This window comes from Solea senegalensis, linkage group LG11 (genome assembly GCF_019176455.1).
Source record: "Solea senegalensis isolate Sse05_10M linkage group LG11, IFAPA_SoseM_1, whole genome shotgun sequence".
Taxonomy (NCBI): Eukaryota; Metazoa; Chordata; class Actinopteri; order Pleuronectiformes; family Soleidae; genus Solea; species Solea senegalensis.
In genome coordinates this window covers 4,704,464-4,718,141 of record NC_058031.1, presented here as the reverse complement: position 1 = coordinate 4,718,141, position 13,678 = coordinate 4,704,464, and the positions used below count along the sequence as shown (strand labels likewise).

Sequence of the window (13,678 nt, the reverse complement as noted above, 5' to 3'; positions counted from 1 at the left end):
GTGTGTCATAGTTTAGTATGTCGTCCAAAATTTGACAAAAATGTCATAGTTTAGTATGTCGTCCAGAATTTGACAAAAATGTCATAGTTTAGTATGTCGTCCAAAATTTGGCAAAAATGTCATAGTTTAGTATGTCGTCCACACAGAAATATTTCAGACCTGAGATTGAACCCAGCACATTCTTGCAACAGTAGTAGACCTACTAACCATTACGCCACCATGCCACTCAGGTCTTACAGTAAAATGTCATAGCTCAGTATGTCGTCCAAAATCTGACAAAAATGTCATAGTTAAGTATGTCTTCGAAATTTGACAAAAATGTCAGTTCAGTGAAGGGTTAGACGACAATCATAGCAACGTTTTGATGTAAACAGTCCGTGTAGTTTGGAAATTGTGGACAGGAGAAGAGTTTGTTTAAAGATTTTTGTGATTATTCTCTGGATCTCAGCAGAATGTGTCACTGTAGCTTAACGCCCACGCACGCAATACACGCTCATTATAAAATCTGAAAATGTCAAAATAAAGTACAAAACTTTGAACGTTTCCCATTCATATGTATGTAGGAATTATTCTCATTTGTTTGAGAACTCTAGGTTCTCACTAGAATGCCTTGCAGCAGCAGGCACTAATAACTTGTACTGCTCAGACTTGCACGTCAAGCAGAAGTGAGGTTTTTTAGTACAAGATTCAATGTAAACAATCAAAATCTCTATGAAAACCTGAATAACTATCAGAGGAGGTTGCTCAGTTTACTGCTGGTTTTTACTGGTTTTGATGATTTCCAGTAATTCCAATAGGTCCTCATACCACTCTCTAAGTGACTATAATGTAATGTCTCCTCTGAAATACATACGTCCCACATACTAGAATGAATATGAAGGTTCACACAGGGTTCATGATACTTATTTATTTACAATCACCAAAAATCATGTAACATTCTTATTTTTCTTCTTTTTTTAAAAAAAAAGCTCAAATTATTAAATCCACATTTTATTTCTTTAAAAAAAATGAATGAATGAAAAGTAGAATTTTGACATGATAAAAAAGTGTGCGGTGAACTCGACTGTACAGGCAGTGAAGACCTCCATTTACACTGCGTACACTGCCATGACAAATGCAAAGCACGTACACAATGCGTGACAAACTGAAGTGGAGATCAGTAAGAGAGGACACGTCACGCTTCAGCTCACAGCCCCATCACAGAGGGAAACACAGCAGCACCTGTTGAGGAATGCACAGTGCTTTTTAATCACTTGAAACCATTTTCCCATGATGCCCTCCGTTCTAAAGTCATTATTACATCAGCAACACCGGCCTGCATCTAAGTCAATGTTGTGTCGTACTTTTTGGGCTACCTTGACCATCTCCGGTGTCCGTGTCTGGGACTTTCCAGTCCTGCTGACGACCTTTTTCATAGAGTCCCTTCAGCACCTTCCTGACTTCGTCGTTCCCGCCTCCACGGCTCAGCTCCAGGTACTTCCTGTACAGCTGCAGGGCGGTGCGTGCATCCTCTATGCTGTCGTGGGTTTCCCCCTGTATGTTCAGGTCTGTGAACGGGAGCCGCACAGTAGAGGCAGGAATAAAAGGTCAGGTAATCAGTTAGTAATTAGATAAGTAAACAAATAAGACGTAGAGTCCGCATCTATCTGCAATTCTTCTGTTTTCCTTTAAAATAAACTGCATAAATTCTGCTCTGGACCCAATGCTCTTGTACAGTGGCCCTGAGAGGTCAGGGTGCTGCAAATATCACAACACATTAAGAAAAACACGCTGCAAATATCACAACACAAAGGAAGTGTTCCCATGGGACACTTGAAAGTGATGCACACCTGTCTCCACACCTGCAGGCAGGGCAATCTCTCTACAGTAAACAAATGCAGTCAAGCCATGGTAAATGCATTGAAACGATCCCAAACGAGTGGACAGGCAGGATTAGGACAATTTGAAATTATGAAATTATGGAGCAGTGTATTGTCATAGCACCTGGATATGACAAATTTTTGATTTATTATCTTATTTTGAAAATCTGATGTTCTCATCCTGCCTGCACGTTTGTGTTGTGTTGTGGGGTTTGCGGTGTGCTTTTCTTAATGTGTTGTGTTGTGATATTTTCAGAACCCTGACCTCTTAGGGCCACCGTACTCTTGTTACACCGGTGTTTTACAGTCCTGAAAACAGAAGAGTTAGGAAACACTGCTGGTTCTGTTTGTGTTGAAAACTCTAGAGCAGAGGTTTAGTGTGGACGAGCAAAAATAGAGACCTTATTAAATTATTTCAGTTACAGGCTTTCGCGTCCTGACTGGTTACTTTCAGTTTCAGTTTCAGCTCGTCGTTGAACTTGTGGAAACCAGTTTTCAATGATACCATCTTGACAGTTTACAAAACCACATTTTTGCTTATTTTTTAAATTTCTTTTACTGCCATTTCTGTAGCCCCTCATATTATGTTTGAATAGGTAAACCAGACTCCAGAGATGACTGGTCTCATAAAAGAAATACCTGGTGTTACTTTTCACCATTGCTGTTTAAATATTCTCAGTTAGTGTGGTTGCATATGGAGCTGAAACAACCTTGTTACATAACCTTCACAGAAACAGCTGTTCCTACAGCACCTCTATTGCACTGGCTTATTTTCTTCAGCCCTGCACAGGTTTTGATATGTTTTCATTTCAACTGACCTAAAAAGTACCAGGCCAGAAATCGGAGAGAAATCATCCTTTTGCGAGGCAAATGGAACAGGTAGACGGTGTCGATGACTTGGTCTTTGAGAACCTTGAAAACCACATAAGAGCAGAAGTGTAAGACATAAAAACAACAGTTATGACCATAAATATACATGTGACTTGCAGTCGCTGTTAAACAAAACCCCATACCAATAAATTAATGACCCGAAAGTCCTTCTGTAAGCCATGACCGACAAATCGAACACCCGTGTCGATGAGGAAGCGCAGCTTTAGGTAGGTGGACTTCAGAGTGGTCAAGTGCTTTGAGGAAATCTTTGCATCCAGGTCTCCGGGTTTGATTCCAGAATATTGAGTGAGGTAGTCGACGACCTGGAAGAACAAATATAAGTAAACATTTATCTTGATCTCCTGACCTGAGCATAATGGAGGATAAAAGACCCTTTCCCCAAAGGTTTAAACTTTGTGGATGATAGAGGATTTACATACAACACCACAATAAAAAAACTCAGAGAAGTTGTGAGAAGTCTCATGTGAGAAGTTCTCACATGAAGAACTGCATTGTAAAGTATGAGGTCCGGGTAGTTTATGTGAATGCTAAACAAAACCCCAAAAACATGAATTTTCTAGTGTGAAGCACAGGCGTAAAGTCACAACAATTCTGGGCAGGACGTCAGATAAATGCATCAACACTAGTGGTCACTGATATTGCAACTGTTCATTTAGTGGTAGGCAGAAAATGAGCAGTAAATGGATCAGGATCAGGTTGTAAACATACAAAGCAAAGCTGTTATTTAAGTATGTTAAAGCTAAAAGAATATTTAATTAAGGAACCTTGAATCTCTGTACTTGCATCTTAAGACGACACGTGTTCTGGGATAATCAATTAAAAACACTGACATTGAGAAAGTGATGGGAAAACATTGAATGCAGGGCTGCAACTAACGATTATTTTAATAATCGATTAATCTGTCAATTATTTTCTTTGTTTGGTCCACAAAATGTCTGAAAATGTTGATCAGTGTTTCTCAAACATGGAAATGATGACGTTCTTATTATTTTTGTCCACAAACCAAAATGATTAGGATTTTTAATGATTTTTGTGTTATATGGAGCAAAGAAATGAAGAAAATATTCACATTTAAGAAGCTGGAAAATCAGTTAACTTGTTTTAATAATGGAAATTAAACCATTATACCAATTGATCTGGTATAATTGATGAGTAAATGTTTCAGTCAATTTTTTTTCTAAGTGTATGCTGTTTTGGGTGTTTTTCTCACTTGTTCCTGAGTAGAGATGTAGTCGTCGATGAAGGGAACCCCCTCGTTGGGGCCCTGACCTCTCACACAAGTGATCCTGGCCACTGACATCTGACTGGGCTTGATGGTCGACTTGGTGCCGTCACTGCGCAGTTCCGCCTCTTCCTGCAGACAGGAGTCAGCTTTATTTAACATGTATTATCACAAGATGATAGTTTAACAATAAAAATAAAAGAGTCAATGCAGAGATATAATATATATAATACCAAGCATGGCCTAACACACCTTATTTACACTTTCAAATTTTACATTTACACTGGTGTGAATCTCTGTTGAATATCAGTGTATGCAGAAAGTGAACCGACAAAGATAATCTGCAGATATTTTGATTGGTAATTTGGATTACATGGATTTACAAAAACCACGCCACTCTCTCTCAGTAAAGACACAGTGCAGTTAGAATCCAGACTCACCTGATTGAGTGTAACAAACTCGGCGTCCAGTCCCACCAAGTCTCCAGCCTGCGGCATCTCACTGACCATGAGGGGGATGAAAGTGGCGTGACTCTTCCTCTGCTTTCGCGCCAGTGAAGCTTCAGTCAGCAGCACACTGGCGTCGATGGGGTTTTTAACTGAGATAGAGAGCAAAGTCAGAGCAGGTAAATGTGGCGTGAAAATAAGTTAAATGTAAAAAAATCTGTGGGTGTAAAACTTACTGCGGAGGTCGTATTTGGTATGGTAATTCCTCCTGGAATAATAGAGAATGGCTGGCACTTTCCAGCTCACATCAATTTGTGCAGCTTCAGCCTTTTAAAAACAACAATAAAATTAAAAATACTATTTTCTCATGGCTGCAGATAAAATGTTTAAACAAGCAAAAAAATGTACCTTGTCAATTGGCTCAATTAAGAAATCATTAAAGAGGTACCACTGCTGGTGTGTGACTCCCTGAAACAAACAAATGCATCACATTAAAATGCAGTTTCCAGAAAAAGAATCCATGCTATTCAATATAAACCAACTAACTTTGCCTCTGACAGATGGTATAATTAATATGTGGGCAGTTGGTGCTAACACAAGGAGTGTGTTAGCTGTGTCAACCTGCTGAAGAGCCTGTAATTGTTTTACACACAGTTTACCCTTGAAAAACAGAATAATAATATGCATTTAAATACTCCTCTTTACTCAAATAAATGCCAGAACTCTTCTGTATGAAACTGCACATCTGTTGGTCCTGTAAATATTTCACAACTAAAATGTTTTGTTTGTAACATATTCGACAGATCTAGCTGTTGAAAAGATCATTGTTTAACCGTCTATGTCTGTGCACCTAAAACTACATTAAAACCTCCATTTTCAACAACTTTCACGCGTCAAAAAAAAATCACCTCTTTCCTTTGATGGTAAGTCTCTCCCACTTTAATGTGGGCGACCAAGTTTCCACCCGTGCGAGTGTCCTGGATGTGGGACACAGTCACCACTAAGTCATACAGAGCAGCACCCTCCGCCTCCTCAGCAGCACTTAACTGATGGGAGAAATAATGATGATTCGTTATTTACACCTACATCTTGACACCACTGTGGAAAAACCCAATTCTTACATGGTCAGCTAGTCAGCAATTGAAAACCAGTGAATTAATCCAGTTACCTCTTCGCCCTCGGGCCAGCTGCTGATCTCCAGCCCCTGACTTTTGCTGATGGACATCTTGAGAGTGAGAGGAATCCAGACATTTCGCAAATCCTCGGCCCGAGGGTCAAAGCCCTCCATACTGCAGAAGTCCTCACCACTGCACAAAATATACAGCAAAACGAATTTAGACAAACTTAACTGATAAGAGAGATGAAGGAATCAATCATTAAGACAAGCAATATATGCAAAATTTATCACAATTTGTTTATGTTTTATAGATTAAAGACTTATTCATTCAATGTTAACATTTTAGTAATGGTGAAATACTTGATATGAAAATGGAACTTACTCCAAACACCACTCAGTAGGCATCGGTGGGGCTTCCTTGGGTTTTGCAGGTTCGTTCGCCTCTTTCTGCAGGGCCTTATTGACGGCATACTGTGAAGACAACCCCCCAGAACAATAATATTATTCATGTAACGAGCAACATGCAAATATCCAAGTGCATTTGAAGGTCCAGTATGTAACATTTAGAAGGGTTTATAGAGTTCCAGACGTCACATTACTCACAAGTTTTTTTGTACTGTGTTGGTACCAAAAAACTATTTTTTTCAGGGAATATATCATAGAGCTTGCCAGACTGAATATATTATTATGAATTATATTCAGTCTAGCCCGGGTTAGGATTACCCAGCCCTTATACCATCCCTTATAGGCATCCCTGTCTGGCCCGCGGCATGTCAGTCATAAACACAGACGAACAAGGATTTATGCTGTGCATGCAATACAACTGTGTTTTGAAAAGCCTGACGTATGGATGCACGTATCTGAGTCTATCTGCACAGTGACAGGTGATGCTAGACAGTTACCCCTGGCCCCCTAAAAATGTCGGCTCACTTTAAAAAAGATAAGTTAATTCTGAATGGCACAAGACATGGACTGCTAAGTGTTCTTTAAAGGCGTCAAAGGTGAAGCTGTGTGCTTAGTTTGTGGTGCACAAGTCGCTGTGTTTAAGTATTATAATCTGAATCGCACCTACGTGAACAAACACGAAGAGAAATACAAGAGCTTATCTGATGAAGAGCGCGCAAAGGAGTTGGAGGCAGCACGAGGTCCGTGGTACCTTTCTTCTACAAGTGTCTCGGTTTAAGTTCAGGAGTTATCATTATCTCCCTCTCTGTTTATTATCTTATCATCAAACCAGTGAAGCATCGTCTCTCGTATGTAAACACATCCGGTGTGATTGCAGCATTAGTGGGTTGTGGTTGTGTTAGACACTATATTCACTGCACTACACCACAGTAGTATAGTATAGTATAATAGTATTCATTATATGGTGTAGTAATTTGATATTTTCGATAGAGTTGGTTAATAATTGTGTTTAATGTGTGTTTGTATGCTGCACAATTTACACCAAAGCAATACAATTTATTGCTTTTTAAGTTAAAAGAGATTAAAATTAAATTAAAATTAATTCAAATTTGGTCCGGTCCACAATAATATTTTTTGTTTCTCATGTGGCCCCTTGGGGAAAATAATTGCCTACTCCTGATCTAATTCTAACATACTGGACCCGTTAGGGCAGAAATACAACCAGAGTCATGTACCTCCACCTGCACCTTCCAGAACTCGGCCTCTTTCACACTGTTCACCTCACAGTTTATAACCAGAACATCTGGTAGACATCGAATGTTGCGTGTTTGCACCTACAGAGGGACATAACAACATTATCAGTAAGCAAAATGAATTAAATCAAACTACAAGCAAGTTATATGTTAGTGTGACGTGCTGATAATGGCTGTAACTCACTGTGGGCTGATACTTTTCACAGTTTTCACACCAGGCCTGAGTGCTCTGCTCCAGGCAAATGCTCTTCTTCAGGATCTCAGCAAATTCATACTCCTTTATAGTTTTTTCTGACAAGTCAAGGTGAAATAAAAACAGTTTAAAAACAGGACAGCGAGCATGATCTTTCAGCAGATAAGTGCCAAAAACTCACCCTGAGAGTTTTGTTCAGGGTAATGCATGTTGAAGAGCAACGTGAGGGAAGAACGGACCGTCTCCTTGCCACAGCGACACAGGCTGCTGTTCTCCACTTCACACCCAAACAGTTTTCCAATGGCAGACTCACCAGAGGAGCCCAGAGAACTGCAAAGGTCAATCAAATCAAACAAATAAATTATTATATTTCTCTTAACTTCTTTGTAGCTTTGTTCAGGCAAAGATTTTGATCCCACCTGCTGCTGGCTCCTCTGTAGGCCTGCGGTCCTTCTTGCTCCTGAGTCTCCTGGTGGAGCTGGGTGAGGATGAATCGGTTCCAGCTTTGGATCAAGCGACCAAGTCTGGCTTTGCCCGTTTGCTCGTCCGAGTCAGCGAGGATCAGGCCTAGTGCAGACGCTTCAGGAATGGTGCGAAATGCTCGGAGGAAGTTACTGGCCTTGACAGGAAATGATGAGAAAGACAGGACCTTTCAGACAACGTGCAGCTACAGCCCATGGTGAGGGGAATTTAAAAGGCCTCCTCTGACACAGGGAATAAGTGGTTGTTATTCAGAGACACAATAACAGACCTGGCATGGATCTCCTCGTGACAAATCCAACATGTGGAAGAGGAAACCGAGCTCACAGGCCAAACAGAACTCTTTCTGGCACAAATGGTTCTGCACTAGACACCGGATTGGCTCCAGGAAATATAACACCTAAAATACCCACATGAAAACAGAAGCACAACAATAACAACAACGACAAAATAATAAAAATACATTTCACGAAACAAAACAAACCGAAGAACAGTACACTGTAACATCCAAGCTGCTCACCTGGATCATGCAGTTACAGTAAGCGTTGGGGATGTGAGGCTCCAGACCAGCGAACAAGGTTCTGTTGTAATGTTTGAAGTCAAAGTCCTCAAGTCCAAGTTTGGAGTATTTAATTGTGACCTAATTTAACACAAAGTTGTCTTCATCACATAGTTCAGATTTCAAAAACCCCTGTTACATAGCAACAGGAACAAACATCAACCAGTTGTCTAATAAAAGTTGGTGAATCCTACCTTTCTATACTTTTTGGGCACCATGTAGAGATGTGGCTCCTCATCACGTCCGATTGGTGATTCAGGGACTTGATTGTAGTTATCATAATCCAGCTCAACATCTTTAATTTTATAAGGAACCTAAAATCAACACATAAAATACATTTCAAAAACTCATTTACTCTGAAGAAGCCAGATCATGTATACAATTTATTTAACTGGTGATTCAAACTTTTCCCAAATACCAGATTATAATAAAAGCTACTATAAAACCCACTTTGAGATGTTTAGGTAATATATCTATATCATCCTCATCATACAGAGAAGAGAAAGAATAACCTTTCTGCAAAAATGTGTTAAAGACAAAAAAAAGCAGTCACCAAATGCTGGTTTACATTTTTTTTGGTAATCAAGACAAACTCTTCATGCCATTATTTTTCCGTGTATCCTGACTAAATATTTAATGCTTAAACTTTTACCACAACTGTATGTATATTGATCTGCATGTTTTCACGTGCCTGGTTGCGAGGTCGGGTGCGAGGATTGGCCGCGTAACCGATGAAGCCAACAGTTTTCATTGTGCGCAGGATTTCTGGGTCCACAGGAGGGGCTCGTCTGTAGGGGGAAAAAAATTATTTTTTCGTTTTCATACAAGCACATCTTATATATTCATTTTTTGTCCATTTACAGTATATTTTAATTTTGACTCTAAAAAATAAGACATGGCTGAAGTGTTAGCATGCCGACATTTAATTTTAAAACATATAAACCAAACATGCAATATTTATATTGTAAAACTATAGTCAGAAATAAATATGTGGACATTATAAGAGTTACAAAGAGACTACATGATTTGTTGCACTGCAAGCATATTAGAGTGTATTATTTTTGTAATTATAACAGAACATTTATTATTATACTCCTATAATCAAAATCAGATATGGTCAACACATCCTGTTGAACTATAAGTATGTCATTAATCAGTGAGTAATCTGACATTTTTTTTTAACAGATTAAAATATGACACTATAGGAGTGGGGGAAGATCCATTCAGGTTACTCGGTCACTTTAAATTGGAGGTCAAGAACTGAAAATGTATTTTGAATAAGATTTTAAAGCCATTTGTTGATGGTGGTCAACAAATTTAACGAGATGACACAAGATGTGTATCATTCTGGCCGCTCCCAGTGAGATACACAGTAAGGAAGTGACATCACTTCTCATGAGAATCAGTCAACAATGAAAACCAAAAACAGAAATACATTTCACAGTGTGACTAATTATTTGTATGATGTAATAAGTGAGATCAAACATCCCCATTTCGGATAAAGGTTCAGTTTGAGGTTCTGTGGCACGGCCAATATGACTGGTGATGGATGATATTTCTGCTATTGTCATAAAACCCTTTGATAAAAACTAACAATGGGTTAGTCTATCTCTCTTTCCAACTTCCTTATCATGGTCTGTCCCAGGGCCACTGGTTCCCACTTAAGACATAAATCTTTTTTAAAAAACGGTCACAGATGTGTACTTTCAATTGTAACAAATGCTAAAATGTTTCTTTAACAGCATCACACCGTAGTTTTTAGAAAACATCACTCAAGCAGAAGTCAATTTGCATTTTGTTTGCACTGTGTGTGGTAAAGAAGGGGAACATGTCACCCAGGGGCAAACTCATGACACATGTTTTAAATTATTGTCCATAGCACAGCTGATTACACCAATTTGGCTACACAGACAACACTTGTTACTAAGAATTAATTTATGGCTGTTTCACATGAGATTTCTTTGACAGCAAGAATAATGTAGAATATCCCAGAATCTAGGGAAATTTCATTTTAATTGAATTAAAGCTGAAACTGTCTTTTATTTTTATTATTAATAAAACTGTCGACTATTTTCTTGATTAATCATTGTTTGGTCCATAAAATGTCAGAAGGATGTGGAAAACAGGGGTTACACAAAACTTGGAAATAACAACTTCCACCAAATCACAGATATTCAGTTTTTCACAATTCTGGCAAATTCAGTGGCAAATAAACCAGAAACATTTCACATTTCAGAAGCTGAAAGCACTGCAGTTTAAATTAAAGGGACAGCGTTACCTGGGACTAGGTGTAGACATGACAGAGGACCAGTCTGACAGCAGTGGCTCAGTGCTGGTCAGTGGCGTGGGTAAGAGTGAGAGGGGCAGCAGGTCGTGGTTCCAATCGAGCTGAGGCAGTGTTTCCACAAGGCAAGGCAGAGGGAAGTCTGTCTCCCGGGAATAATCATTGAATGAAACTTCAGGAGCGTCGGACCACAGATGCACACAGCCCCCAGAGTCCCCAAAGGCCAATGCTTGCTTGCTGGATGAGACGTCAAAACTCATGAGCAACTGGCCCACAGTGTTGACGTGAAAAATGTCTGCCACATTGGCGAGACCAGTGGGTTCACAGAACTGGCACTGGCCTGGAAAAGAAACAGGAGGTGAACAATTATATCCAAGTCACAAAACTGTCTTCATGAGACATTACAAGTCAAATATGACACAATATTAATCAACACTATATGAAACTCACATGATCAGAGACCACAGTAACAAACTGGTACCTGTCTGTGAGATAATTGCCAGGCGTGATGTGTAGGTAGGAATGAAGCGCAAGAAGAGGGGGTCCACGTGCACCTGAAGTGGAGTCACGGCTCGCATCATACGGAGGTCATACACCATGAGAAAACGGTCGCATGCCAACCCATTCAGTCCCCGACTGGAGAACCCGCATGCAGCCAAAAGATTTCCATGAACGTCAAAGTCTGAGAGGCTGCCAGAGAATGCATCAAACTCCTGCTCCATTTTGAAACTGCGCAAATCCCTGAGGGTTATCTGGTTTTGACAGAAGGTGACCATGAGAGTTGTGTAAACAACAAAAACTTCTTAAGCACAGTGATATGATCAAGTTACCTTGCCAGACGTGTGTCCGCAGAAGAAGAAACGGCTGGTTTGACGCATTATTGCCACTCCTGGTAATTCAACAGTGAACTATCAAGCACATACAACAAGTGGGTAAAAGCTCAGTCCAAATAAAGCTAGCTATGAATGTTAGACTCAACCCCAAAGCATCACCTTTTGAGTTTCTTGAACTGTATTCAAGTCAACCTCAGACACATAGTTTTGAAGTCCTCCCATGACCAATGTGTTGTTGTCAGTCACAAGGAGACTATGCATATCAGCTCCTTCATCCATCCTGGAATGCACATATACTTTATTAAATTCATTAAATGGGCATATAAACAATTTTACAGTTGCAGTTACCTGCCTTTAATCTCAGCATGATGACATTTGTTCTCTTTACACTTACGGATAATCGAACATGACAAGGCCTCCACGTGTGTAGCATTTGAGGTTGCACTTAGAGAGGAACAGCACACCTGTTTCCAAACTCTGAATGTGTCTGATGTCGTCTGTTCCATGCACTTGGAAAGACGAGAACCTGCCCATTGTTGGCCCAAAGAACGAAGTCGCATGGCCCTGAAGAGACAAATAAAAGATAAAACAACAATATTTTATGTATTTAAATTAAAGTGGAGACAATCTGCATGATTCAGAAACAACTCCATAATAATCAAGGTCCTCACTCTGTGGTTTCCCATCCAGAGCATTTCCTCCTGTACATCAAAATGTGTTGCAGTGACTGGGATGCCAACTTCTGAAACGGCACTGTGAAGCTCAGAAAACATCCCCTCCATGAGATGCACTGACTCAGGGACTGTCACGGTCAATCCGTCTGGATCAAGCTCCACACCCTGCAGGAGGCTGGGGTTAAGGTGTGGATCCATGGAAGGCTCCATACTCGACTCCAGCGTCCCATGAAGACTGGGAGGGTAATCACCCATCCCAGCATCAAGACCGTCAAAGTTCATCATGGGTGCAGCTGGATCAACCTGCAGAGAAACAACAGCTGTGGACACCAAAACTACTCCACACTGATGTAGTATGATGCAATTAGAATGACCCTCATTCGATTAAATGAAGTACAAACTGCCAATAATACTACCCTTACTAGCAATCATACTGTTAGTTTTCTGCTTAATATAAGCTTTTAATTACTTATTACTTATTCAGTGGCTGATCATGTAGTTGCAATTGTGTTTGCAATGGAATTATTATCTAATATATTTATACACTGTGTTTATTGCACTTATTTTTTTAGGGGAATTTATCAATTTATGCAGAAAATATCCAGTGTTCACAATAAATAGCCCTCAAATGTTTAGATTTTATTTTTCAACATGCACAAACTAAAAGCTAAAACAAACAAGCCAAACCCATTTTAAAATTAAGTGTTGACTAAAACAACACAATAGCAAATAAGCACACAACCAAGTTTACAAAGACTCGTGAAACATTTCGCCCCAAACGATTTAATGTTAAAGTATTTTTTTATTTTCGGTAGCTATTGTTTCTCTCTCTCCCGCTCGCTCTCTTTTCTTTAGTTCTTTTAATATCTGTTTAATTTAGCACGCTCGAACATCAGCTAGCATCTTCACGCTCGTGTTAATGTTAGCATTGTTTTGGCTAGCAGTAGCTAGCCCCCAGAAGCTACCGTCAGAGCTAATTGCTAACAAAAACAAAGTCAAAGAGATAGCATTATTAGCTGAAATGTGCACTAAAAGCCTTGCCCAACTCCCCTCATGTGCAACTACTCGCTATAACATGTGGTCACTTTTACGCAGCGTTTATTTTTTAAGTTAAAGATACATTATCAGGTCAACGTTAGCAACGATTCAAACCACAGACAGTCGTGGATAATCTCAAACTGGGACTAAACAAACTCCATGTCTACGCACACAATAACTGCACGACTGAAGACTGGAGTGCGCCTCAAAAAATAAACACATTATCACTATTAAGTTTCTACTGACCTATTATTGAAATATGATTAACTACACCGGAGTCCATGCTCTCCTCATTCACAACAACACAGAGAAGAAGCAGACTAGGCTGCATTCAAGAGCGACAACACACAGGGCTCGATATTTAATGTGTTAACAAGCTGCACCCAGATAGTGTTGGTCACGTTACTTTCAAAATGTGACTTGT

The 13,678-nt window shown here is 39.7% G+C and overlaps 1 protein-coding gene across 2 annotated transcripts; it reads right to left on the bottom strand.

Annotated features, from left to right (window-relative positions):
- Nucleotides 1–901: 901 nt before the first annotated feature.
- On the bottom strand, nucleotides 902–13,586 carry pan2 (poly(A) specific ribonuclease subunit PAN2). 2 transcript variants are annotated; one of them, XM_044037983.1, is made up of 26 exons: nucleotides 13,501–13,586; nucleotides 12,214–12,519; nucleotides 11,937–12,106; nucleotides 11,702–11,822; nucleotides 11,540–11,617; nucleotides 11,191–11,461; nucleotides 10,704–11,049; nucleotides 9,117–9,213; nucleotides 8,620–8,739; nucleotides 8,387–8,506; nucleotides 8,138–8,266; nucleotides 7,806–8,005; nucleotides 7,568–7,716; nucleotides 7,378–7,484; nucleotides 7,176–7,274; nucleotides 5,918–6,006; nucleotides 5,587–5,725; nucleotides 5,327–5,464; nucleotides 4,827–4,886; nucleotides 4,655–4,745; nucleotides 4,413–4,570; nucleotides 3,961–4,104; nucleotides 2,873–3,052; nucleotides 2,678–2,771; nucleotides 1,344–1,547; nucleotides 902–1,221 (listed from the first exon to the last, which is right to left on the bottom strand). In XM_044037983.1, exons 2-26 carry the CDS (start codon nucleotides 12,499–12,501, stop codon nucleotides 1,187–1,189), a joined length of 3,627 nt encoding a protein of 1,208 aa, XP_043893918.1. In that variant the 5' UTR covers nucleotides 12,502–12,519; nucleotides 13,501–13,586; the 3' UTR covers nucleotides 902–1,186. The 2 variants fall into 2 exon arrangements, with proteins under 2 accessions (XP_043893918.1, XP_043893919.1); XM_044037984.1 differs by having other exon boundaries at nucleotides 974–1,221; nucleotides 1,356–1,547.
- Nucleotides 13,587–13,678: the final 92 nt, after the last annotated feature.

Coding starts and splice junctions, on each gene's coding strand:
- pan2 (XM_044037983.1), bottom strand. CDS start 12,501: ATGATGAACTTTGACGGTCTTGATGCTGGGATGGGTGATTACCCTCCC. Junction 11,462..11,539: donor GCGGACACACGTCTGGCAAG/GTAACTTGATCA, acceptor TGTCAAAACCAG/ATAACCCTCAGGGATTTGCG. Junction 7,485..7,567: donor CCCTGAACAAAACTCTCAGG/GTGAGTTTTTGG, acceptor TTGACTTGTCAG/AAAAAACTATAAAGGAGTAT.